This window comes from Struthio camelus, chromosome 21 (assembly GCF_040807025.1).
Source record: "Struthio camelus isolate bStrCam1 chromosome 21, bStrCam1.hap1, whole genome shotgun sequence".
Lineage (NCBI taxonomy): Eukaryota > Metazoa > Chordata > Aves > Struthioniformes > Struthionidae > Struthio > Struthio camelus.
The window spans coordinates 202,943-230,058 of NC_090962.1; the positions used below are offsets into that span (position 1 = coordinate 202,943).

At 39.8% G+C, this 27,116-nt stretch overlaps 1 protein-coding gene across 6 annotated transcripts; it reads right to left on the reverse strand.

Moving 5' to 3' along the window:
• Positions 1-755: 755 nt before the first annotated feature.
• PER3 (period circadian regulator 3) lies at positions 756-26,920 on the reverse strand. Of its 6 annotated transcripts, none has more exons than XR_011135717.1 (23): positions 26,821-26,920; positions 26,041-26,440; positions 24,648-24,802; positions 23,957-24,072; positions 22,884-23,085; positions 21,629-21,677; positions 19,788-19,930; positions 19,239-19,317; positions 18,415-18,521; positions 18,003-18,159; positions 16,249-16,354; positions 15,645-15,770; positions 14,773-14,899; positions 13,484-13,628; positions 12,087-12,217; positions 11,412-11,594; positions 10,649-10,900; positions 9,425-10,161; positions 8,760-8,945; positions 8,123-8,300; positions 7,377-7,557; positions 6,228-6,378; positions 756-4,482 (listed from the first exon to the last, which is right to left on the reverse strand). XR_011135717.1 is itself a non-coding variant. In XM_068915696.1 (23 exons), exons 2-23 carry the CDS (start codon positions 26,328-26,330, stop codon positions 4,452-4,454), a joined length of 3,699 nt encoding a protein of 1,232 aa, XP_068771797.1. In that variant the 5' UTR covers positions 26,331-26,440; positions 26,821-26,920; the 3' UTR covers positions 756-4,451. The 6 variants fall into 6 exon arrangements, 4 of the variants coding, with proteins under 4 accessions (XP_068771797.1, XP_068771796.1, XP_068771795.1 ...); XM_068915696.1 differs by lacking the exon at positions 8,760-8,945 and adding an exon at positions 5,261-5,313; XM_068915695.1 differs by lacking the exon at positions 8,760-8,945 and having other exon boundaries at positions 10,649-10,897.
• Between the last annotated feature and the right edge of the window lie 196 nt (positions 26,921-27,116).

The window sequence follows — 27,116 nt, forward strand, 5'->3', positions numbered from 1 at the left end:
GACCAAATAACCTTAAAAAAAAACAAATAAACCAGCAGTAAAAACATATTCAGCACTAACTTGGAGATGCCTATTTTTCAAGGAACTGTATCAGTTACGTTGCCAGAAGCAGCTTCAGTTACATAGTTAACTAAGACTGTTTCTTCCTCTTGTAGTTTTAATGAGATGCTACCGCTTTTGTCTTGTATCATCTAGTCCTTGCAGCGACTTCATCCTTCTCCTGCAGGCTTATTAGAGCACTGTGGACCATGCTTTTCTCCAAAGACCCTTAAAGCAAGAAAAGAACAGCAAGTTGTTTCACTGCAATTAACTAAGAATACCACTCCATGAAATATGCCTGTGAATTAAACCTGTGAATTGTTTCTCTGTACTTCCTCCAAGAACTCAAAATTTAACAGGGTGGGGCCAAGGTGCACTCAGCATTTATTTACCTGTTTTCTAACACAACTAACACAGGCAGATATTTTAAATTCTGCATGCCAAGTCCCAACAGTTTACGCATCCAATAATAATCCTTTATGTTTAACAAGTATATGCCCTTCTCTCCAGCATGCAATTAAAAGAAAGGAAATAACATGTCCTGAAGTAAGGTACAGTCAGACAAAAAGTAATATAAATGGCAACTATGCGACCATCTTCACTACAGCCACTACCTCCACACCTGTGTATAATCAGAAGAAGTTTTAAAAGAGTACTTTGTTAAAAGTCTGTTTCCTAGAAATCGCCAAATAATAAAAGTAAACTCACACTTCAAATAGTTCTTCACATCATACTTTCTGGTTTTATTTGTAAAAACAGAACCTCCTTTAAGTTATACAGTAAAAATCAAATCTGTAAATTCAAGCACAGCTGAACATTATTTCAACAAAATAGTCCTATCAACCGATGTCAAAGAGAAAAAAACAACAAATTGAGATTTAAAACTCAGTTCAGCTGAAGAATAAGCTTAGCAACACATTTCTTATTCAGTGAATTTTTAAACCACATGCTGCAGAAATACACTGGGGTCCCTGCTGTTCATAGCAATGCCATGAAAACATCTGCACATCAACTCATTCTTTTTTAAACATAAACATACAGTTATGAATGCAACAACAAAAATTGCCAGCCAAATCCACCAAGCATTTCCAATCTGCTGATACCCCCACAGGGGGTAGTAACTGTACCATTACTGTACTTGTATTTTCCCTTTGATCACTATCAACATCACTAGCCTTAGAACATTAAAAAAGTGACTACCTAAGAAACTCTAAACCATCTACAGCATTTTCATCATGTCAGGCAAAACAAAGTCCCATAAACTAAACTGAAGTATTGCAGCAAACATGGCTGCAATATTTACTCTATTTGTCTTTCAGATCAGAACTGGATCTCGCTTAAGACTACTCTGGCAAACTACAAAGACTGGAAAATTAATATAAGCTCAAGTAAAAACTATCAATTCCTGAAAGCTATGGAAACAAACTTTTTAACAAGTCCTTCCCAGAAGGCTTGCTAAGGCATTTGATTGCAAGACGCTGCGGTTCCAGAAGGGTAAAGGGTAGCTTGGGAAGCAGGTTTTTGTCCTAAATATGGTTTTGTATTCAAGACTGTGTGTTCTTGGGCAAGTATTTTAGTTTTATATTCACAGAGGGCATTGTTTCACCTCTTTATTCCTCTTATATTCCTCTCCTATACCATCATTTCCTCTTTAACCCAAGCTAGCATAGCCCCAGGCAAGCAATCTTGCACCTAAGATTTAGCCAGGATTATGATCATTGCATTTAAACTCCTAGAAGCGTAAGTCTACATTATATGTGATCACAGGGTATAGTGCTCACAGCACTGTAAACACTGTCTAGGATTTCAGTTGCTATATGATTCTACTGGGTACAGATTCAGAGGAGTACATGGTACAGGAAAGGCTAACATCCCCCAATAAAAAATACATTTAATGTGATTAAGTTTCTATGCGCATGTCAGAATCTCGACCATTTATAACAAAGACAGAACAGGATACAGTGACTGAAGATCCCTGAATTCTACTCCTGATTTTGGTATGAATTGGGGGTATGCATTTGTGCAAGTCCATTGAGCATCTGTGTCTCTGTATAACAGGGATAGCGATTGTTACTCAGTTTTCTGACACGTTTACCGCTCTATGAATTAAAAAGCACTATTTGAGCATTAAGTACGTATCGTTTCATACTAAGTCCCATTCTTTTATAAAATGGGTGACATGCATGCCTGCTAAGACATCATAAACCATCTCATTTTCTCCTCCCTCAACAAACATACACTGGAAATAGCGTACAGCAAAGCACTGATTATTTAAACTTTCCTTCTAGCTAACACTTCTAACTACTTTGAAGATGACAGCCATCCTTACTCTGAACGTCGAAATTAATCTCTTTCATCAAGTCTCAAGATGTATTATAAAGCAGTCATTTTAATTTAAATAGAACTAACTACAATGGATTCAATTGCACCAGTTTAAGTTGGCAGGAAGGAAAGAACATATAAATAAAGCATCTTATTAAGTGTTTCAGAAGAAATTTTTTAGGCAGTGGGGTTATAAAGCAGCATTCCACATTTGGGAAGCATTGAAAAATAATAGGAAAGGAGTAAGATATTGACCAGATTTTCCTACTGGGGTAAACTGCTATAATTAACCACCTATCAAAGGCTTTTATTTTAAAAAGGGTTTAAAATTCAAACACACAAAAGTACTGAGAATATGTGGATCTCTGCTGATTTGCAACACTTAAGGAAAAAAAAACGGGTTCACGCTGAAGTAACTGAAAGCCAAATAAAGAAATGGAACTTAAAGATACAAAGCAGTAAGTACAAAAGGAGGCAACCATACTGTAGAAATCAGAAGAACATTGCCTGAGTCTAGTTAGTCTTGGAAACTTAAGTTCAAGAAAAATAACTTCCCCTAAAATCAGATTTAATACGAAGGATTTTCACTGAATTGATTTAAAAAAAAAAAAAAAAGTAACAAAACCTTTATTTTCCTTCAAGCGTCTGCAGATCAACCACTATTCTTAACTTACTGTTCAACTACTTAAGTTTACTACTAAATGAAACTGAAATAAACTTAAATATTAAGGAACACTTTCATATAAGCAGGAAACAGAAAGGTTAAACAGGATGAAAAGGTGAATAATGTGTTACGTTCCAAAACTGTTTGTTTAGAAGGCTAAGGTGATTAACAATACGAACAGGAAAATCTGCTTTACTACATCCAGCTTTTGAAAAACAAAGTAGAGGCCAGACAAAATTTACCAGGTCCTAGTGAACAGTGTCTTGTTTGAAGAGCACTTTGAAACATCAAGCGTTAAGCTAGAAGCATTAATGCGACATACTGAAAGAGAAAATGACTACTGCTTTCTGAAGAAAAAAGCCACTTTATGCATAAACCTGTTTTTTCTCCACGGATTCAAATTGCTGAAGGCTCCAGTATCAAGAAGAGTGAGGTTAAAACTTGTATAGGCAGCCAACAGTGGTAAGACACAGTAAATATGCAGTTGGATATCAAAGTATGTCTCCGTAATATGCGACTTCTCAAGAAAGTAGAAGCAGTTAAGTCCAATCTCCCTTTTTTGGGATCAACGCAATGGAAACAAAAATGGGGAAATTAAAATTTAAGCTCAAAAGGATTTGCAAACCACATGCTTCAATTTTTAAAACCTGTCCTGAGAGACATAGCTTTAAAGGCAAAAGCTATGAAACAATGTGGTACTATATACTTAATACGAAAACACAGGGAGTAACTTTGCTTCTTCTCACCTCAGTTGTTGGGTTTTTTTTTTTTTTTTGATGAGCACAAACTGGAAAAAGGCATTTTAATAACTTGGCCAATTTTCAGCTGCTCATGAACAAGCCTACTGGATTTTAGAACCAGCTACAGAGATTTTAGAGCCTCAGAGTATTTGGATCTTCAGCTTAGACCTCTGAATGTTGAAGAAACAATAGAGAGCATTATGTGGTAGTATGGATTCAATACTACTAACATCTACTTTACTGGAGCGTACTGTCCTCCGAACTATTAGGGCTGCATCAATGTAGGCTCTTTACAAGTGCATCTTTTCATACTCTTACTTGCCAAGTTTAAAAAAAGAAAGTTTGTATTTTTCTCATCAGCGAGTGATCAAAAGTTACAAACACACCCCATTCTGTGTCAAGTTTGTGAGGTCAGGAAGGGAAACAGCCTCCCAGTCAGTGTCTTCAAAATCAAGCTGAGGGTGGGGTGTAATGAAGAAAGACAGTTTCACACATGCGACTGTTCATGTTGGGAAAAGACATCTGGATACATCCGCTGCTTGTATGTAGCAAGGCCAGAGGAAAAGAGAGCGGAAATTATACCAAACAGTTTTACGGACACAGGTGCTGATGTCTTCAGCATTGCAAGAGCGGAGGCGATTTTCCCTTGTGTTCCATATGGTCATCAGCCATTGCAGCCTCATGACTCACTTCCCTGATGTCACATGTAACACAGCCCTTTAAAAAGGAACAAGAACATAACCGTTTTTAAATTCTCCTTTTATGAGTGTATTTCAAAGAGTCAAATCTTGGTAACGTAATATATTTCAGTCTCTTTAAATCGCTCATCTATCGGCTGAAATCTCTTTAAGAGCAGAGATTCTGCAGATATCTTATTTTTAGAGGCAGGCACTTGCACCTCCAAATCAGCTTATCCCAGAAACACATTCTTTGGTCAGTGACACACGCTTAGCTTTGAGATGAAAAGGTACATGACTTCCTTTAATATGGAGGACTTATCTTTCAGCTTTGCTAGCAAGCTGCTCTTAAAGTAATTTGCACTGCAGTCTGAACAGCAACAATGCTGAACAACAAAACACCACTAAAACATCCGGGTGTATCGACTGACTAGATTTCTCTTGTTCTTGGGCAGCGGCATGATAGAGAAAAGGAGTTATTAAAGTCAGTTCTTTCTGCTGTCAGAAGCCTGGTTGTATTGCACATGACACATTAATGATTTCTGATTCTAAACAGCAGAGGAAACATGGCCTAGTGTATTTAACATTATTCTGTAGAACGTTATTTGTGGGTCAAGAACAGTCTCCTGGCCCTGAGGTGTCAAATATAAATATCTGCATATGCATTTTCATCTGTCTCGTGTAACACTCGAGATGAAAATATTGCAACTCTTCTGAAAGACCAAGGAACACAGTTTTTCTGAGTCAAACACACAGCCCTAAATACAATAGGACACGAAAGAGTTATATCAACAAGACATTAGGAAAGCAAAAACTACTTTTCTGGTCTTGTTCCAGTGCCAACGACATAGATCTCCAACATCTTTCTACCCTAAGAAAAAAAATAACACTGCTCAGAACATCACATTTCAAAAATCTAGCATGCAGAGCATGTCGTGCTATAATAAACATTAGATTTTTCTGCTACATGACTGGATGAAAGCAACCTACTCCTTTGTCTTGAGTTTTTTTGTACAGTTAATCATTGGAGCACTAAGCCTTTGCGGAGCTAGTTCTGCCTTGTTCCTTTCTTCTCCACAGCACCTGGGATTATATGCACTTTAAATTGATTAGGATGCTCAAATCATGAAGATAAGCATCCTAAGTGTTTATGGGACCATCTCTTCCCTAACACATACTAATATAAATCAGGAAAATTTTAGCTGAGCGCCCAAGAGTTATGCCCGATAAAACAAAGATAATAATCGGGCACAAAACCCCAATTGTTAAAGAAAGTATGCACCTAGAAAAAAACCCCAGCTATTTTTGTGTTTATTAATCTGTGCCTGAAGCTCCTCTGTGTTTACAAGTATCTTTCAGTGTACTGAGCACACCTGCTCTAACCTTCACTAACTTCCCACACTGTTGCCTGCTACTCAATCATCTCAACGGTCACCTTTATTTAAAAAAAAAAAAAAAAAAAAGGGCAAAAGACCTAACAGCAACAGATAAAACACTACTGTATATAGACTGTTAAGGTAAGAGCTTGAAACTCTTCCCATTCATCCAACAGTGTGACTGAAGGAACTTTGCTGCAGGTGATGCCGACACAGAACTTGCATATCTTACAAATACAGTGCAAATAGCTGCATTGTGGCATTTTTCATCTGGCCAGCGTTCCCAAGCTCACTTCATTCTTACATTCACTTACAAACAATCATCAGTGACCCCAGCACTGTAAAACTACATGGCTGAGAAACAACTAGTCAAGGCACGAACAAGCCGATTCCTTTCGCAACTCCTTACTTGGGTGTTGATTTGTTGCGGGACAGTCTGGGTCCGTATCCATGTGTGCACCTCTGCCAGCTCCTTCTTTTGCCTATCAGTAAACCAAGGCTGCTGCTTTTGCATGACTATCAGCTTCTCCAGATCCTCCTTTAAAACTTCCTCTTTACTTCTGCAAGTAATGAAGCAAGGCACTGATATAATCACATTGGGAGAGTCCCTTCAACCTGTCTCTAATGTTGGAGTCCAGACAGCATCAGCCATTAAAAAGCAGTTACAGTTTGCCATATCTTATTACTTTGTAAAGCTTCTTTCAACACTGGTCTGACAACTGTAAATTAGAAACCAACCCTTGTTTTTTCATGAATCTCAATTAAAAAAACCTGTAGACAAGTGAAGATCTTTGCAGTTGACCGAAATATTTACATATGACACACTAATTTTTCCATCTTACCTGACATAAGCTATTGTATCTTATTCATGGAGGACTTAGGAAAAATTGAAATTAGTAAAAACTTTCATGTAGCTTTCATACTGCATGAGACTGGGAGGGTTACTTTTCTGGCTTTATTGTCTAGAATTTCTCGAGAGCTCCTTCTTTAAAACAAATAAAGGAGGACAAACAAAAGTGATTTTGCCATCACACAAACATCTTCCAATCAGTGAGACAGGAAAAGATAGCATTTATTATTTACTGACAGAAAGTAACTTCATAACAGCTGCTACAGAATTCTTAGTCCCAGTCATAAATTATAAACAGGTATTCTATTTTGAAACAACAGGAGGTAGTAAGAAGTCTCCCAAAGTTTCTGTGGCATTCTGTGACACTTAGGCATTTCAAATTAAATTATATACAAACTAATTGTACACATACTGCAAATATAACATAAATTTAATTACCCTTTTATGCATTAAAAGTATAGAACAATAATCAATCTCCTTAACACTTCAGCACAAGTTACATGTTAGCTTATTTTAACTGATGAGGAAAATGGGAAAAAACAGACAAAAGGAAATACCATCAAAGCTGTAAGCAGATGTACTGAATTTCTGTTCCTGCCTTTTTAAGTTCTGGGTATTCGCATTGTTTCCATTGTCTCATTTTTAATTCTACAGTTCTTCTATGCACAACTCCAAGCTCCATGTTAGAAACTATTGATGTTTTCTAACCTGTTAGGCATTTGATATGTCATCAGAACCTGCTCAGGTGTGTGATCCATCCTCACCCAGGCTGATTCGTGTTTGGATTTATGAGATGTGCCTTTTTCTTCTGCTTCCTGATTCTTCTCCTCTTTGGAAGCTTCAGAAGAATCATTACTGGCAAAGTACTTGCTGCTTTTCCTGCTACCTGCTGGGAGTTACCATGAAAAAATGAACTCAGATGCCTCAAAGCCCTGAAGTCCAGCATAACAGTAAAGTCACCTGTCAGCTAGTTCTATAATGGGAACACAGGTAACTCCCAAATGAGTGCTCTGGCAAGCAATTACAGCTTACTGAGAATTCAAAGACTAAGTGCAATCTATGAAGTATCTTGAGATCTCCCGAGCCCTGTTTGCTCGCCTCCAAATTAATTGGTTCAACTTCTCTGCTTCTGTTCCAGGAGGCCCTGCTCTAGGCAGATTTAACTTTACTCAAATAAGACGCAAGCCAGTATCTAACGCAGACAAAAAAGCATTAACAAGCAAAATGAAAAAGCGCAACTTACTGGTTAAAGGCGCCTTAAATTCCTGTTTCTGAGTACAAGTCATTGAAGCATGCTCAGCTTCAAACACTGAAGGTTCATGAAAAATAAAAGACTACAGATCCTCCTACTAGGATTTCCCATTCGTATCGCAGTATCTCGTTAAGAATTACCAACGGGCTAGCAAGCCATCTAGCACCAAAGCTGCAAACATCCAAATCCCAAACTTCCCTACCTGTGCCACAACCAGACGTTTCATTGGAACCAGAGCCTAAAGAACTAGATACAGCTGATCCACTGCCTGATGCTGCTGAACCAGTACCCGACTGGGAGTCTTCATGCAGTAAGAGATCACTGAATTCGCTAGAGGCACAATGGCTACCATTGTCACCACTAGCTTCTGGATCATTGTCCTGGAAACAGAATCAAAACAAACACATCCACAGAAGTTACCCTTATGTTGAAAAAGGAAATTAAGGTGTTCAGCAAATTTGTCATGTCCACTAAGTTTTCATATCAGTTCAGTAGGGTTGGAATTTATAGCTCTGAAAATGAATTGCTATCCAGAACTCAGGACAACACGCTTCATGGGTGAAATAACAAGCCTCTGCACCCTCTTTTACCAGTTTCTGCTGTAGATCTTCCCCACTGGGTTTCTTTCAAAATATTGTACTTTTGCATTAAGTCAAGATTTTCTGCTGACAAGAGAGCAAGAGTCAGTTCCCTTCATATTCTGTTAGACGACATGAGGCAGCCACACACATCAAGCAATGGTGCACTACAGGGAAAATGAAATAATCTTCCCCTGATTCACTATGTGACGCTCACAGCTTCAGCAGCTCTAGGTTCACCACTCCCCCTCAGGACCCTACCCTGCAGATTCAGCTGATCCAGCCTTTCCAGCCCAATCTGGGTTCAGGAGCCAACATTTTTTCCTTGTCTGCAGAGCTCAGATTCCTGCCTCTGAGTTTACCACGGAAGTTGGAGATGCCTTTTCTATGCCCATGTATGGAAACCGACCCACACGGATCCCTGTTCTTCGTTCATTAGCTGCATCCCTGGGAGACAGAGGGAGTAATTAGAAAAAAAAATCTTCCCTTTGTTTTGGTTCTCCACAGAGACTGTGGGAATGGGTGAAAAAAAAGACACGAATTGTGCAGCCCTAAGCAAGTTCCACATGCAGAAAAGCCCACCCCAAATTCCTGCTGGCAATCGAGAAAACTGCTGCCAAAAATGCGTGAAGGCAGCTCACGGCAGCCTAGACCAAAAGATCTCACGTTTGTAGCATTTACTACGTGCCAACACTGGATTGTCACAAGTTCCCATGGGATCAAATATAAACGGCTTTCTCTATCTCCTAAGCAACGTGTGCCCTGCAGTTTACAGGGCATAGCCACTGGTAAAAGAAGCTAACAAACAAACAAAAAAATTACAAAACTCTGGTGACCATGAAACATAGACCATATTATTGTTTTTGGCAATTGAACACCACGGAAGTCCAGGTTTCTTTTCTGCACTAAAAACCCATGTTACTTACAAATTTTGCCTCCACATGTGCTTTAGCATCAGTTCTAATGGGAAACTCCGTAGGCTTTGGCAGCTCTTCTTGAAGCAAATTCAGCTGAAGTGGGGAGCTGCTCCGTGAGCTACTAAGCAGTGGGGCCTGGTCACACTGGCCCTCTTGCTGTTCTTCAGCGGACATGGCAGGAGAGGCTAGAAAGGGCTGATCCACAGAGTTCAGTGCTACTGGTGATGGAGCAGAGGGAGAGGGAGCTGGAGGTAGCGTAGTGCATGGATATGAAGAGGAGGGATAAGCATACTGAGGGATAGGAAGAAAGCCAGACTGAGGCATCTGAGTATACATGGGGAAACTACGAAAAATTACAGCCGTAAACGTGCCTATGTTTGGGGGAGAAAATGCTGGGAATGACCGCGCATCACAGCATAGTTGTGATGATGACATGGGCTCAGGTTTTAGTGAGTGAAGGGAAAGCTCCTCTGCTACAGGAGAGCCTGGAAAACCGGCTAGTGGATCAGAATAGACAGGAAAATCCATCGGAGGAAATGCGTTTGTACTGGAGAGGCTCAGACAGGACACTTCTGAGGGAGAGAATGACTGCTTCTGAATTGTTCTCTTCTCACATGGAAAAGTATTTCTATTTTTACTAGAAGAATGGCTATCTGAGGACTGTCTCTGAGGTTTCTGGCGCTTGAATTTTCCACATTTGCCTTTTTTACAGATAACTGGGCTCATCTGCTTTGAAGGGGAATCTCCTAAGGAAGAAGAAAGACAGACACATTCACTGACATGACAGACCTGGGGGGGGAAGAAAAAAAGGAGAAAAACATCCAGGTAACTGAGAGAGCGTGGCTTATTCAGAGAGCTGACTTTCCTCTGGATAAAATTCTTTCATTCACCACAGTGAAGGACTTGCTGAATCCACATTTTCCTTCATATAATCAGTTTTCTTATTGATCTTTCTGGCTTATCCTGATCAGATCTTTTACATTCCTTCAACCGGAGGCATTAAACTACTTGGGACTTGCAGGACTTATTGCAATAATTAGGTGCTTTGTGAAGAGTCTAGGATACCAACATCCAAGATGGAGTAGACCCTTCTGTGTGGGCAACACTGCTGCCAAGTCTTGGCAGCTCTAAGGAAGTATTCAGTCCACAGCCATAGTAAGATACTCACTAAATCACACAAAGGAGAACTAGACTCCCATGCTCAGCCATTTATTTCACAAAGCTGCTGCCTACCTTGACCACAGGAACGTCCATTGTTACTTCTGCTCCCCTGCTGGAGGTAAGTCCTAAACGGAGAGAGCAAGATCCTCTGGCGGAACTTGTCAACGTAGTTTTGCTCCTCTTTCTGAGTGTGGGCTGACAACGTCTCTTTTGTTAGCCCAAGTGGCTTTAATTCCTCGGGGACCATAATGAGACTCTGAGCATTCACAGGAGGCAGCTCAATGTGTTCACTTCCAACAGTGGCATCCTCCATTGTAGTCACTTCTTAGAACAGGGAAGAAAAGAAACTATTCACTCTCTGCTCTGGCATTCTGGTGTCAGATGCCCCAACGCAGAGCGCCACACAGAAAATAATCATGTCTGAGTTACTCAAACACAATTTAAAGTCATGGAAGCACTTTTCTTCCTTCACACTTTCTTAGTCCAACAGCAGTTAGATAATCATGTTTTTATTCTGCTTTCTACATTACAATGAATAAAACTGGCCCATTATGCATTTTTATTTTCCTCCTCAAGTGCCAAAAGTGTATTGTAAAAGGGGTGGGGGGAAAGAATAGCGACCTCTGTTAAAAATAGGTTTTATAAAAATATTGTAAAAGTTTCCATCCCCAAATTTTCTCCACAGTGCCCCTAGAAATAGCTTAATTATATTTTAGAGTTCATATTCATGAGAGCACATCTGATGCGGAGAAAATCTTCACGCTAGTTATTTTAGTCTGGAAATATCTTTAAACATCAATGAGCCCAGTTAATATTTTGCAAGTGTGAACAGTACCTGATTCAGGGTGTGGAACATGCACTATAGTGCTGCTGTAACTGCACTGGCTGGTGACAGACACCACACTTGGAGCCTTGTTGGTCAGAGTCAGGTCCGCCAAAGGTGTTCCCACCACACCTGTGGTCATCTGCTCTTTCAGAGTCTCTTCCAGGTCAGCAGATATCAGAGTTCGGGAATTAACTGATGAAAGAACAGCAGTGTCTACTGGTAAGCGAGAAGAATTCTACATAGGATTTCATTGAAAGCACTACAACAGCTTCTAATTCATCAAGTCTGACCTGGTTCAAGAAAGAACCACTCCTATGCAGACTATTAAATAAGAAAATTTTGTATACAAACGAATAAAACTTCCACATGATGGTAATGTCAGCACACACTAAACGTGGTATAAAACAAGTGAGTGACACAAAGTTCATTTAGCAACGATGAACAATAGATCTTTTGATGCAAACTACATTCAAAGACTTGATTAATATTAGAGCTTATGTTTAATCCAAAGACCTGGGCATGGGAAGTAGATAGTTCTTTTAATCAAAATATTTGTGCAGTTAGCATGACTCAGCAATTAAAAAACCAGAAAGAAACCTTGGAACATATGACAGTGGCATATCAAAAAATAAATGTTGGGCTAACAAAACGTTTCCATTATGATTGTCAATGTACTTATGTTACCTTCCAATGCCTTGACTTCGTTCTGGCTTTGCTGGGCTTGCTTGTCATCTCCTGAAGATGATGATGACGATGATGTATTTGTAGATTTACATTTCCTTTTCAAGGCTGGAATACTGCAGCTCTCTAGATATCTGAAATATGAGCATACCACAAGAAGCTCTCCCTACTCTGTGTTTTTTCAGTTTGGAGAGACAAATATTTAAACAATCCAAAATGGAGATCGAGATGCTGTTAACTAGTATTTTAAATTCACTACAGAAGATCTGGACACACAGTTGCCTTCCCAAGGGTATTTAAAATAAAACCTATCAACTACGTTTTGAAAAAACAGGCATTGCATATACAAGGTTAAAAATACCAACGTTTTATAAATTGTATCAACCTCCTGTTTTGTTCAGATGTTCTCAAAGCATATGTCAAGACGACAAAGTATCATGCCCATCATAATTCTCTTAAACTGCTAGTGTGTCAATGGTGAAGCTACCAGTAGACAGAAGTCAACGGTTACAAACAGCATCTTAAGCTCTAAATTCTTCATTGACACATAATTCAAGTTCACTCTGATTAAGTAACCAAGCTGGCTTCTAAAATACGTCTACTTACTGGAGACTTACGTTCAATGTTACATAGTTTAAAATATTTTAAAGCTCCTTCCCTCATACATACAATTGTTTGGAGTAACCCCTTTCTTTGCAGTTATTGATACATTTACTTTTTCTGTTCGAAGGGCATACACACTTCAGACTCTACAGGAGAAATTTAACAGTAAAAATACTCTTTAGTTCTCCCAAGATATTAGGGCCATCGAAATGATGCTTGCCCAAGACCAAAATTAGAGTTTAACTGTAGTCCCTTCCCACAAAAGGAAAGCACAAAATTCAGGAACCACATACATAACTTCATATGCTTCACTACAGTGGTCAAAAGCTTCTGTGCACCTGATAAAGCAAATGGAGTTTCTGAATTTGGATTCTGCCTGATTTTTGACAATAATTTTTTTCCTTTACACTTCTAAATATCCAGTAATATGATGCATTTTATCTAAATGTAGTAAATAAATAATTTCAGTCAAGCGTTGTATTATGAAGGATGTTTCAATCAGTTAATACCTTAGGAGGTGGTGTACAAGTTTGTATATAGGCATATATAACACTTGACTGAAAAATACAAAGCTAGAATTTTCACTACTGTTAACAGTATTTTTTGCTCACATTCAGTTTTCTTGAGAAATGTGATAAGGATCCTAATATATTTTATACAGGAAACATTCCAAACAATTCCAAATTTATCTCACAACTCAACACCCAATCAATTTAGACTGATGCAAATTGCTTAGATAGCTACCTTCCCCTAATTAATCGTAAACTTATCACTAAAATCACTTCATAGTTTACTACCTGATGATACTATCAACACAATTGATCTGCTGATACGATGGAACATGTGGAGTCTTCTTTGAATTATCATAAAATGCATTGTCTGGTTCTTCAGTGCTATCACTTGTCAATGCTTGGAGAAAGCAGGAAGCAGTGTGCCTTTTCCCTAGAAAAGAAGAAAACCTCAAAGGCACCTCTCAAAGGCATCTAAGCACTACCCCAAGATACTTATACAGGGATATATGGCCTATGCCAGCACAGCTCTCGCTAGTAAATTATTCTCCACTGTCATCCCAATTCACGTATTTGGGAGAGGGGGGAAGACAGAGAATGCCTAAGAAGAAAAAAAGAAGTTAACCTTCAACATCCACTCAGAATAACCTAGTGAACACAAAGAAAACATCATAGAAAATACATTGCACTTAAGACACTGACTGGAGCTGAATAAAACTAAGAAGTACAAGAGAGTTGGGAGATTCAGGCATCAAACCTTTCCTAAATAGGTTTATAAGTCAGTATTTCCAAGGCTGCCAATTTTAAACACAGCTACAACTACTATTACTCTTCTCTTACTTGTACTCTTACTTCTTTTCTACAATTACTATTACTCTTCTTACAAATTGCAGAATCTGACCTGTTATTCAACAGAAATTTACAGCTTCTTATAGCATAGACATTCTGGTCACAGTAGATTCAACCTTAGGCCTCAACATTCACAGTGCAGTCCTGTTATCAACAAAACCTGCAGTTAAGTCTAACTTTGGCAGAGAATATCAGAGTCCAAAACATTTTGGTATAGATTCCTATGATCTTTGAGGAAGATTTTTCTGTGTATGTTTGTGATAGGCACCAACTGGAAACACTGGAAACAATCTTAACTAGTGCAATATTAAGCACACAGTAACTAAATCACTACTTCGGTGGTAAGTGTTTTTCAACCTATGGGCCACGGGCTACTTCCAAAACCAATATCCACAAAGGTAACTAAGGGAAGCTTCCACAGTAGACTTATATTCACTACAGATAGGTCTGCATTTTCCCTGCCTCCCCACTTTTTTTTTTTTTTTAATTTATTGACTTAGAAAAAGGGACAGGTATGTTTATCCATATCTAAATGAACTATTAAAAGTTACTGCATCTGCTGCACTTTTTGTCTCCCCCTCCCCCCCCAAAAAAAATCACTTTCCAGATCTGAGCCATGACTAAGAGACTGTCTGAAGTGCTTCAGTGTAATAGCAGTTGGCCAAAGTCATGGTTACAGGTCTAAGGGAGTTCACGTTAACTTAGGGATCATCGTTACATTAACTCACCTCCTAGCATTTCTGAACTTGTAGCTTGTTCATTTCCATTCTGCAGCTTGCTCCTTGATGCAATATACAGCTGTTGTCCCAGACTCTTTATTCGGTTCACATCTGCACATACTTGTTGCAATGTCATCTTGAGATACAAGAACATGTGAAGTCAGAATAAAACAAATGAAAGGAGGCCATAAGAGACCATTAAGTTTTGTGTTCTACTGTTAGCCTATGCCTGGTATCTGCTGACATCTGTAACTTTAATGAATGCAACTATCATGACCAATTTAATTAAAGTAACTATGCTAAAGCTGAAACAGCCTCAGCATTTGAATAGTTTTATACCAATGCAAGCCTCGAGAGATGAAATAAGCCAATGACTTACCCAAGAGCCTCACAAGGAAACTTGGTAATTTGCAATGCTTGCTTTAAGACAGGATTGTTTCCACTGTCTTCTGTAGCATTCTACAGTGCATCTTTAGTCTCCTTTTTAAACCAACAGGAAAAATCCCTATCAAACAGATACCAACCCCCACCATGTGCAGCAAATACTCTCTCTAGTTGCATGGTTCTTCCATTTTTTTCCTCCAAGTCCACTCATTCTTTGAGAAGGCTGATATTTGAGCAGTTATTCAATTTACTTTACCGTACCACTAAAATAGTTATCCCCTCATTTTAGTCAGGCAAATTTAAAAAACAGAACACAGGCATACATACAGAAAAAAGTCGCAACTGCCCAATATAAGCACATTTAGTCTGAACACGGAGGTGTATCTTCCCACTTCAATAACATTCACAATGAGTAATGTGCATGTACACAGTAAGAATTTACATTTTTTAAACCATATTTTTACTACAGGCAGGCAATACCACATTTATAGACTTACCGGTTCTTGTATCTCCTCCGCACAATTCCCATTGGAGTCACTTGAAGATGCTATGCTGACATAGTGTTCATAAGAGCCATTGCTACCAAGGCTTCCATAACCACTAGAAACATTGCTATGAACTGGCTGTAAGTGGGGGAAAAAAAATAAAAATTCATCTTCTTAGAGAACACAAAGAAGGGAAACATGGCAACATACTTTGCAACACTGAGAACTTCAAGTAAATGAAGAAAATTTAGTGAGAAGTCAGTATTGTTTTGGGCTCCACCACTTGCTTGGGAAAAGTTCTCTGTCATACTGAAAGTTGTTTTGGGATGCAGATTTATCTTTCAACATAAAGACTTGGAGGACTTGGAAAATATGTCAAACAAAGTCGTTTTTCTAATCAGCTGGGTTACCCAGAATCTTACTTTTAATCCTGGCACGCAAGCCCATCTCCAGTTATAATTGGAGATACTTTTCCTTCAATTCTCCAATAATTTTCTGGCAGACCTTTTAAAAGAGATTTGATCAACTCCAAAGTAGTTTCCTAACAGGCCTCAGTTTCCTTAGCCTCTCACTCAAAAGGCTAACCAGTGTTTGGAAATTCCTTCATCTTCTTTACCTGCAGGAGAAGCTTGTAAATTTGTCCTTGCAATTCTCTTATCTCTTTCTCAACACTGCTCATTTCTTTACTTCTTGCAGCAAAAACATCTTCATTCAAAGGGCTTCTATAGAAAGTCAACAAAATTTCAGTACTAATTCTAATTTAATGAAGAAAAAGTAACTACAAACAGAGGTAGAACAGGTTTACAAAATAACATCAGCTCTTCTGCTTTACAAGGCACATTGATATTTTGTTAACAAAATGAATAAATTAGGAGGGCTATTAGCAAAAGTGATCCAGGCAGGGGAATACCACTAACTAGAAACATAGTGACAACTGTAATCTATATATATTTTTTATTTTACAGTCCCATTATATGTTTTCAAAAGTTCCCCCACCTCCAAAGCAATGGCCAAAGGACTAGACAGGATGTACCGTTTAGCATTCCTGATACAATAGTTTTGAATGCTGTCTTAGACGAACAGACTGCAAACAACATACTCTCCCTAAACAGCATCTTTCTTTGCCACTGTTGGAGACTGAATGACATGGACCGTTTGTCTAACCTAGTCAAACGTTTCTTATGTCCCTAAGTTCACATCTAAGATCTGAGAAAATAAGATCTGAGAAAAAGTCATACAAAAGCACATAGATTTTTCTTCCTCTCTCTTCCCTTACATTTATTGGACTTATGTTCCACTTATATTTTAAATATAAATACTTGCATTCCCATCTCTTAATAATATAATGCTCTTTTTTAAGACGAAGACTTAAGTAGCAGCTACTGCACCTTCCTCTAAACTAATCTGAATCAAGCTACAGCAAAGCCACAAGTAAAACAAATCAATCGTTTGACCTCCGATTATGTTCTCCAGTGGGATTTGGTTCCCTGAATCAACACAGAAGGATGACATCTGTTCCACGAACAGCACTGCTAGGGTAGTGGGACTGTGATACAAGAGCAGCACATCATGTGAAGCCCCAGGATTCAGGGAAGCCAGTATATCAGCACAGTGGCATCAGCAAATGTTGACAAGCATCTACCCCTCTGTCTCCTTCACTTGTAAGGCAAATTCACACCCCAGAAAATCTTGAATGAAAAATCATTTTGCCAAATCAAAATACATCCCAGAGGACATTTCCTATAAGAGAAACCAGATAAGAGGGAGGTATCAGGTAGCCATATTTCCAAATCTCTTGGGAACTCAAGAGAAACACCTGAAAAATGAAGAGCAACTTGCACATCCAATACCAATTCCATTTGCTATAAGAGACTGTACAAAATCTAATTAGTTTTAAACATCAAGTGAACATCCCAAAAGACGACAAGCCAGAAGGCAACTTTATCTATGTGTCTGTCATTTAACTTTTTCGTGAGCAAATCAGGCATGAATGCCGACTAATGATTCTTTAAATCTACTTTTTCCATTCCTTTCCAACTTTTATTTAGCTGGTCTAACACTGATATGTTGATTTAAACATGTGCATTAGCACAGTAGTTGAACATTAACCATGTGTACAAATGTATGCTTAAAAAAAAAAAAAAAAAAGGTTGGCTTTGACTTTTACTTGGGAGAGATTTAATCATTTTCATACTGAATAAACAAAATTAGCGTTTTTCTGAAGGAAGTGCAAGACAGATGCCAGATGGTTGTTCCAGACTGCACTAGCAATATAATGGCTCTACTTCAGTACTGTGACTATGTTTTACTTTATAGAATATTCAGTGAAGAGCACCGCACCTAAACAGTTCAATTCTACAACTGACTTACGTTCGGACTTTGTGTCGGCCAATGACGAACACTACTTTCCTGCTCCACGGATTCACAAAACTAGACCAGCTGGTATCCAGTATGACATAATCTCCATTTTGAGTACAAAATCTAATAGGTGAATGTTCAAAAGGGGGCTGGCCAGCAAACTTCAGGACTGAACAAAAACAACAACAACAAAAAAAACCCCACAGAGATAAGGTTTAGTTTACATTATGACACAGCAGTGGAAGTACAAACACTAAAGACTGGGGTTCTGTAAACCTCTGATTCAGAATTTGCTTTGATCTCAGACTTGCTGCTTTAGTTCATTTATTTTTGTCTAGGCTGCAGATCAGTCACAGGACAAGCAATATGATAATGGAAAAGCGTTAAAACACAGTGAAGTTCGTGGTAAGTCATCAGTACTTACTTTTCTGGTGAACAGCAATCATCAAAGGACGATCTTCTGGGTGCAAATACATCAGTATGGATGTTCCAATTAAATCTTGAGGCAAGTAACCCAACAGAGGCACTGCTCTGAAAATTAAATACATTATAATCGATTACAATATAGTATTGAATATTTACATCCTTAACCCTTTGCCTGGCAGTTAAGTCCACAGATATGATCTATGATGGCGTGATCTAAGGCTAATGTAAAACATACAAACACCAATGACAGAAACATTTCTGAGCCTGGAGATTTAACAGATTTTTTCAGAGTCACAAGCAGTGTTGTGCTTACTGTAGATGACAAAGAAGAAATGGAATCACGAAGAAAGAGATCACAGGCAAAACGTCAGTAAGAAACCCGACATGGGTGCTGCCAAGTGTGCTGAAAAAACACTACCGTGGTTTTTCAGGAGATAGCTTTAGTCTGGCCAAATTCACGTGATGCGGCTCAGTACCACTGTATCTCTGCGTTGTGATCCCCAGAGCTTTGTGTTATATGTTTCTTTCCACTGTCCTGATTATCACAAGTCCCCATTACCTTATATAATGGAAGCTGACTGTAGTTCAGTTTAATTTCACGTTTTTGGTCAACAAAGGAGATTATCTCTTTGGAATTCTAGATGTTTTCCAATGAGTAGACTGACACAAAAAATTACTGAAATTTAATAGGATTTGTTATTAATTTTAACTTTTGCAAAGTGCATAGTCCATACGCTTTACTTGTGTTTCCAGCTGCATCACCACAGAATTTTTTACTACCTCTCCACACACAGCTCCCAGTACCGAAGACCCAAATCTCACCTGTCATCTATCTCAAGAAAAATACATCCTGGGGTGTGAGTGGTGGTGAAAATTCTTTTTTCCATAGGAATTCGAGGAGCTAGTCAAAAAAGATATAATTATCAAAACACAAAATATGCGTTATTAAGACAGAAAATCCAACCGTTACTTTTGCTCATGATACTATATTATGGGCTCCTGAACTTTTGAATTCCTCATTGCTTTCTGACTAGTAACACAAAGAAACATTACAAACTATTAGGCAATACAGATTTCTTCTACTCTCCCCCTCCCCCCTGGAAAAAAACAAGTTGTGGGAAGGGTTAATTTCGGGACCCAGGAAAGATGTATACACACATATACTATATATATATATATATATATATATATATATATATACACACACACACACACAAACATACAATGTGTACATGTGTGTGCATACACACACACAAACTGGAACTTACATGGGTGAGACTACCCAAGCACAATTTCTAATCAGAGCAGCTAATTTTGATATACTGTACATTTTCCTATTGGCTTGTTTCTTACTGGACATTCCTCACTTGCCTTCATATCCAGAGTGAATTTTCTCAGCCAAAGCTAAACAGCAGGATTCTGCATCCATGTGAGCAGAAGTGCACACATGGACCAAGTATGGGGTGATTCGGAAGGGGTAACAATGCATTTCTTGTTCTCGATCTTTACCACGCCTGAGGAAAAGCAAAAAGAATCAATGCACCGGGGTGCCAAGACTCTGATGCTTTACACCAACAGCCCAGCGCTGCGAAAGCACAGAGAAGTTGTGCAAAGAAATTACGCAGAACACACAGAACCAGATGATTAGAAAGAACCTCCTGAGGCCCTACGTACAACCCTTTGCAATCACAGGTCAACATTCTACAGTAGAGTGATCTCATTCCCTTTAAAACCAAGTAGGTGTTTTGCCTCCAATACTCATATTGAAAGGCTGTTCTAGAATGCCATTACTCTAGCGGTTAAAAACCTTGTTCTAATTCTCAGACCAAAGGTATTCATGAGAACAACTCATTCGATCTTGTGCTGTTCTTCAAGTTAAGTAATTTGTTTTCTGTCTGTTGTTTACTCTGTTCCATGGCTAGGCAAGAACTCCAATAACTCTTAGGTTTTGTTTCACTGACCTACGTAAGCAAGACTCTTCTACCCTCAGTTCACAAATAGTTGCCATTCTTTGACCGTCCAGTTCCCATATGGGGTTGTCTTCCTAGCACATGGGTGAGCAGTAATGGCACGCAGCATTCCAGATGAGATCTTAAACAGGGCTTTATAATTACTGCATTAACGTTTCCCTATTTCTACTGCAAGTGCTTCTTCACCTGGCATAGGTTAGGAATACAGCATCTTACTCAAATCTGACAAAGATTTGAGATAAATTTTTGGACATCATCACGTTCTCAAGGTATTTTCCTACTCCACGCTTAGTTTAGTGAAATGTTTCTAGAGAGAAGTTAGTGTCGTAACGACGACTTTTGACAGTTCCTCTTCTTTAGGGAAAAAGAAAACAAATGGAATTTTTACACACCAGGAAGAGGGTAAACCACAAAAAAACCTATTTTCATAATTATGTCCACTGTGTGCTTGTGGAAAAAATATTTTTATTCATGAAGCCCGCTTTATTTATATTCCTGCTTTATTTATTCCAAGTGGCTTCACACAATTCAAGAGACTGAAAGGTGATTTTAGATCTCAGGTTTTTGAAACAAATGAATGTTATCATTGATCTATTATAGATGGAGTATGTATTATATCTGCTCAAAAGCAAACAGTTCTTACTGGAATCAGGAGACCATCTCAGTCTGGACCAGAACTGCACTGGAGATTACAAGGCTATCTATTTATCTTTTTCTTCATTTAGCATTAAGATGAAGTAGGCACAAAGCAACACGCTACATCCATAGTGACCGGAAGCAGTATCTCACGATTAAGTTCTTGCATTGGGACTTCGGTGATTTGAGTTTCTGTCACTACCTAGGCCACAAACTCCCGAGCAACCTTAAGCAAAACACTCTTTGCTTCCACTCTCAAATTTTAAAAAGGGGCACAGTACTTTTTGACAAGATCATTCCTCTTCTGCTCAGCAGTACCGAAGGAAACAGAAGTCCAAAAGAAACATGTTTGAACAGTTTTCCTTTTGTCCCCAGGCAAGTTTAACGACTACTAGTGGAAAAATACGTGAACTGAATGCCCGCTGTGAAAGCATAGGCTGTACGTCCTACCGGATGCCAATTTTAAACACAGTAAGCCAATTTTGTAATGGAGTTTCATGAGCTCATATTGGTCAGTCGTAACACTGTAACACTGTTTCTGCCCAATACCCTTTCTGCTTCCTGTGCCCAGCCCTCACAAACGTAAGACTGTAAGAGCGTACTTGCCTGATCCTGCAGAAAAAGGATTTCACCTGGGCATACTCATACAGAGAAGCTAATAAGAAGAACATACATTGAAAGTATCAGTTAATATCCTAAAAAAAAGGTCACACCTATCAGAAGTATTTTAAACTCAGCATTCTCCAGGCTTTCTGAGCAGGTCTCACCACCTCCTCAATATTAGCTATTGAATCAGCTGTTCAACAGTCTGCTCCCACTTCAAATATTTCAAATATTTCTCTCTCTTCCCCAGCCCACTCACTCATGGAGAAACACCAATGGAGGAAACACGCACGATATTAAAAATGCCCAGTACATCACCACAGAACAGGAAAGGCTAACATTCCTGTCTTTACGAGCCACATACCAAAAAATATATACAGTCAAGAGCTGAGGGGAGAAAAAGGTCAGTAACAGTTCACAGCAAGAAGATAACAGCAGCTCCACAGGGGTCTCACTGCTGCGCTGGGTAGGCATAGGACTGGCTTCCAAAATTCTGGAATACCTGGCACGTTAGCGCTAGCAGCCTCTGAGGTCCCGCATCCTTCTGTAGCGGCACATTTCAGCTTCCCAGCCCTGAGGGAAGTTACAGCCCTGATGCTGTAACAGCGCCACCGCTAGGTGGACAAAGGACATAGCTTTGGCATGGGAGCTACACTTGGACGGCTCACAGGTTCAAAAGCCTCCATTTAGTCACATCCATCATAGTGACAGAACAGAATGCTATTTTTTACAGCTAAACACAATATAATTTCAGTATTTTTACTGAAAGCTCATCTTTATATAAGCTATCCTTTAAGCTCAATTTTCTGCTTCCTACTTGCTGCCTTCTGGCTCCTTGCTGAGTAAATAGCTGATCAGCTTAAAACTCATGTTCAATGAGCTATGTTCACAGGAGGGTGCAAGTGGACTATAAATTATACATTGGACCTACATATCAGAGCTAGATTAAAACATTTTAAACTGAAAATTAGCCCCTTGGTTTCTTAGAAAGAAAAAAAAGCCTTACCCCCTGAGCAGCAGTATTTGGAAAGAGTAAGGCAGTTTGTAGAAAAATGAAGCATCTGCCTTTTTTACCCCCAGTAACAGTTAAGCTGCTAGGAGACCCTAGACATAGCTACTCAGGTTTTCAACTGAAAAAGGAACAAGTATGGCCTATATATACTGCTAGCATAAGCATTTCAAACGAATGACCCTTCTATCCTCATTCTGCAAAGAGTGAAAGACACATAAAGCTATTAAGATCATTGCCAAGTCCCACCTGTTTGCCTTTCTGTGTTCCAAAGCGGCAAGTGGGACTGGTCGGTGTGTGTGTAGAACACACTGACATCCTGAGGGACAAGCAGCTCTACAAACCGGGAGGAATCCAACAGTTTTTTCTTACAGTTTAGAATGGATGCTGCCTGATCAGAAATATGCACTATTCGCCCAGAAAGCAAGGAAAACACAGCCACAAAGGTGTCCTGAAAAAACACACATTGTTAAAGGCAATTCTCTCCCAAAACAGCAGCAGCAGTATCAAAACGATTAAAAGAAAAACAAAACAAAACCAAAACACCCCCCCAAACCCTAACAAAAACAACTAAGACTGAGGTTCAGAAATGTGTTCTTAAGTTAGTTTCTCATTAAACTTGTGTGAGAGCTATTATCACCTCCGATGCTGCAGTATGGAGACTCGTGACCTGCAAATGCTAGTGAGACCACGACAACAAAACTGAAGTAGGTGCCAGAGATGCATGCTTTTTTCAGAAAGACTGGTTATCATTCCACAAAGATTTCTCCCCAAATTTTGGCGTATTCAAAACAATTTCACATACAAAAACATTCTGAGAACTTCTCAAATGAAAGTATTTGCAGTATTTCCAATTTGGTGTCTGACACCACTTAATCTCAGGAAACACTCTTTATTTCAAACAGAGCCAGAAAGCACGATGCATACTGCAAATCAAGAAAAAAAAAGCATTAAATAATCAAGGAGTGCAAATAGAAGCTAAAGATAAGACAAGCCCCTCACAACTATGGACTTGAATAGCTTTGAAAACACACTGCTAAGCCAGGAGATTACTAGGCTGTATGAGAATCCTAGCATTTTCAGAGAGATAACTGTTCTTTCTGACAAAAGAGAAAAAGAGAAATGTAATTATTCCTTCACTTACTACAGTTGGGTAGCTCACATAAGCTACGGCATTGATTGACATTTACTAAACACAAAGACCTGTTCGTCTAAAACTTAAAGGTTTTTCAATTTTATAACACTATTTCCACAAAGAGATGCAAGGCAATTAAATACAGAGCGAAACAACACGTAGTGAACTCCTTAACTGAATGTCTTACGGTGTTCTTTGGAGTGCGTTCAGATGCAATGGTCACCAGCTCGTCTATGCTGTATGTGATCGCCTCTGTCTGAACCACTCTTCGGTCATTTGCAGGGTGGAAAAATGCACTGTTTGCTAGTTGAAAAACAGAGAAAAACAGAACAAACACGATAACGTCAGTAGAGAGACGATTTTGAAAGTAGTCCTTACAACTCTCACTTTTGTCATCTTTTTAGCGAGGTCCGAGGTGAGATGACGAAGGTCTACATGGTGACAAAAGGAAAAACAAATTCTGATTATACCACTGGAGCGATCGACTTAAGTTACAGGAAATGAGCAGGAGGAGAATGCCATGGCAAAAGAACAACTAAGCTACTTATTTATCTGTATGGAAAACAGCAGCGTAAGATACAGACTATCCAACAAGTTTGAATCTGGGACAGGGGTGCATTTTTTTTTCAATATATACAGAAAGTGACCAGCAAGCATCTCTTAGGGATTGGACTCTGAAAAAAAGAGAAGCAGTAGCTAGGCGTTTGAACAGAAAAGATAATGTGATGTTAATAAAACCTACAATTTCAAAAAGTCAGTTTTTTGCAGGATACCTTCAGTATTTCCCTTTTGTTTTAATGCTATTTGTTGCCAGACATGTCTATTCAAATCAAGCTGCTAGATAGTTTCTATACCTCCAGATTTTTTCTGTCACATACCTTGGACCTGCTGGACACACTGCAAGGCATAGTTGAGAGCACTGATAGTACTGGGCTTGCTGGAACTCCTTTTTTCTTCAGGCAAACACCTTTTAATTTCTTGGATCATCATCATCATCCTATCTCTGTGTGACTGGCTCCAATTCAGCTGTTCACTGTACAAAAAAAAAAAAAAAAGAGGTTAAACTTCACTGAGGAATTTTGGTATAGGAATTATCTTTCTGATGACTTCTTAAAATTAGTCACTGAACTGCTGCCTCATGGACTTGGCCTCAAGCTCACAGACGCTCCGGAAGAGTTCTCATGCTTCCTCCTCCCTATATTTCTTCTTGCACCTTTCTCACTTCTGTGCTATTTAGTCTCTTTTCCTCTACCTTTCCTCTTTTCCAATTCCAACATGACATGGATGGCAAAGGCACATCTTAACCAACCTGCTTGCTAAGATGCTGTGAAATTTAAACCTAACCTCTTGATCCCTGCTTGTGAATGAACGGTGACAAAAATTGCAACGTTCACCTCAGCAACATTAGCAACTAAAAACAAGCTGATATTTAATCGAGACCTTCTAAATCTCACTAGTATTATAGGCATGCATAGGTTCTGATTCTTTATGTATGCAAGTCCTAGCCTTGAAGTCAGCATCTGATAATAAGCAGCACTTCACGGATACGTGAAGTTCTCAAAATACACCTGATGCAGAGATTTCATCCCTCCCATGATTTAGGGGTCTTCATTATATCTGTAACAGAGCCCTTCACCAACAGCTGCAATGTTATTAAGAAGCAAAATTTCACTCTCTGTTTTTGCTTATCTCACTGGCTAAAACATAAGCAGTAAACATCCTCAAAATGCTGATCAATTCTAATCCTACAGCTGCGATATGAACACAGTTACTTCAGCTTTTGTCCATTCATCATTCTTTAATATCATAATATAACCATGTAAGTGACTAAAAAGGTTGAAGTACAATGTGTAAATTTTACATGCAAGTTCCACACCACAGAAATGATTGCGTTTGAACTGCTTCATTTATTTATTTTAGAAGTGCTGCATTGAATTTCTGAACACTCTGCAAGAGTACTACTAAAGTTATTTCTGCTGTACTACTGTTAAATACAGTCTTTAGATTAAGTATATTTAGAAGCTACAAAAGGGTTGATGACGCACCTGGATCAGCCAATCTAAGAATTAGACAAACAGCTTACGAAGAATCACGTAGCAGTAATCTAATCTACATCTGAGACCATTACAAATATTACAGTTGGGGATTCAGGTAAATGTCCTTGGTCTACTAAAAGAAGTGAGCCCTATGAACAACTCCCTGGATGACAGGAGTAGCAGATCCGTATGAAGCAACGTAGGACAGCCAGCTCTGTATGCTGTTGAGAGTTACCTGTTAATCTTGCTTTGCCTCCTGAAACTTCCAGCTGGGCTGCCATTTGGCTCATGGCTGCAGAAATCACTTCCACTGGATTTTGGTCCATTGAACTCTTTCCTACTGCAGTTTGTTCCCGTACACGTCCTGGAATACATCTTTGCATCGTCCTGATGTCCTTCCTCCTGCTTCCCTAAATCAGCAGGGTTAAAGGCCTCCTTTTGCTCGTTTGCAGTGCCAGCAGTGGCAGTTGCTGACCAATTCACACTGTGTTCTGAGCTGCTGCCTTGAAGTTTGTTCAGGCTCATCTCTGGTCAGCAAAATTTGACAATGCAGGGACACTGAACACCATAGCCTGGCTCCGCAACAAGTTCAGACCCCTCTGTTTTCCATACAGGAGGTCGATCTCGTGACTCTTCTACAGGAAAAACAAATACTCACCACTTCAAGAAAATACAGGTACATAGCTGAAAAGCAAACTCACCCTTCCAGGCTGAAAAGGCCTTCTATTCCAGATTTTTTCAGATTCCTCCAGATTTCCAGTTTTGTTTTTTTACTCTCTAGTAACTGTTCTCCCTCTGTTTGCGGTAACCCGACCCCTCTAACGCACTAAGAGCGCGCAGAAGCCGACGTCCGCGAGGGTTCATCCAGGGCGGCTGCTGCCCGGGCGGCTCCCGGCAGGCAGGGCGGCTCCCGGTGGCCCGGCCCGACCCGACCCGTCCCGTCCCGGCCCGGCCGTCCGTCCCTCCCTCCGCCTCGCCACAGCGCCCCCCCCCACGCCCCTCCCCCCGGCCCTACCTGCTCCGGCCAAGGCGGGCCGGGCCGGGCCGGGACGCGGGCCCGCCGCCGAGCGCCGGCGCTGGTCTCCGAGCGGGCCGCCCGCAGGCCCCGCCGCTCCCCGGCCGCGACGAGGCGGAGCGCGGCCCGCCGCCCGCCCGTTACGTAAGCGGCGCCGCACGCGGCCGCCCCGCTCCCACACGCCGCGGCCGCGTGAGGCGCCCGCCCAGCCCACAGACGAGGGAGGCGCGGAGAGGGTCAGAGGCGCTTTATTGGAGGCGGAGGCGGCACCGCCCCGCCCGTCACGCGCCGCCGCA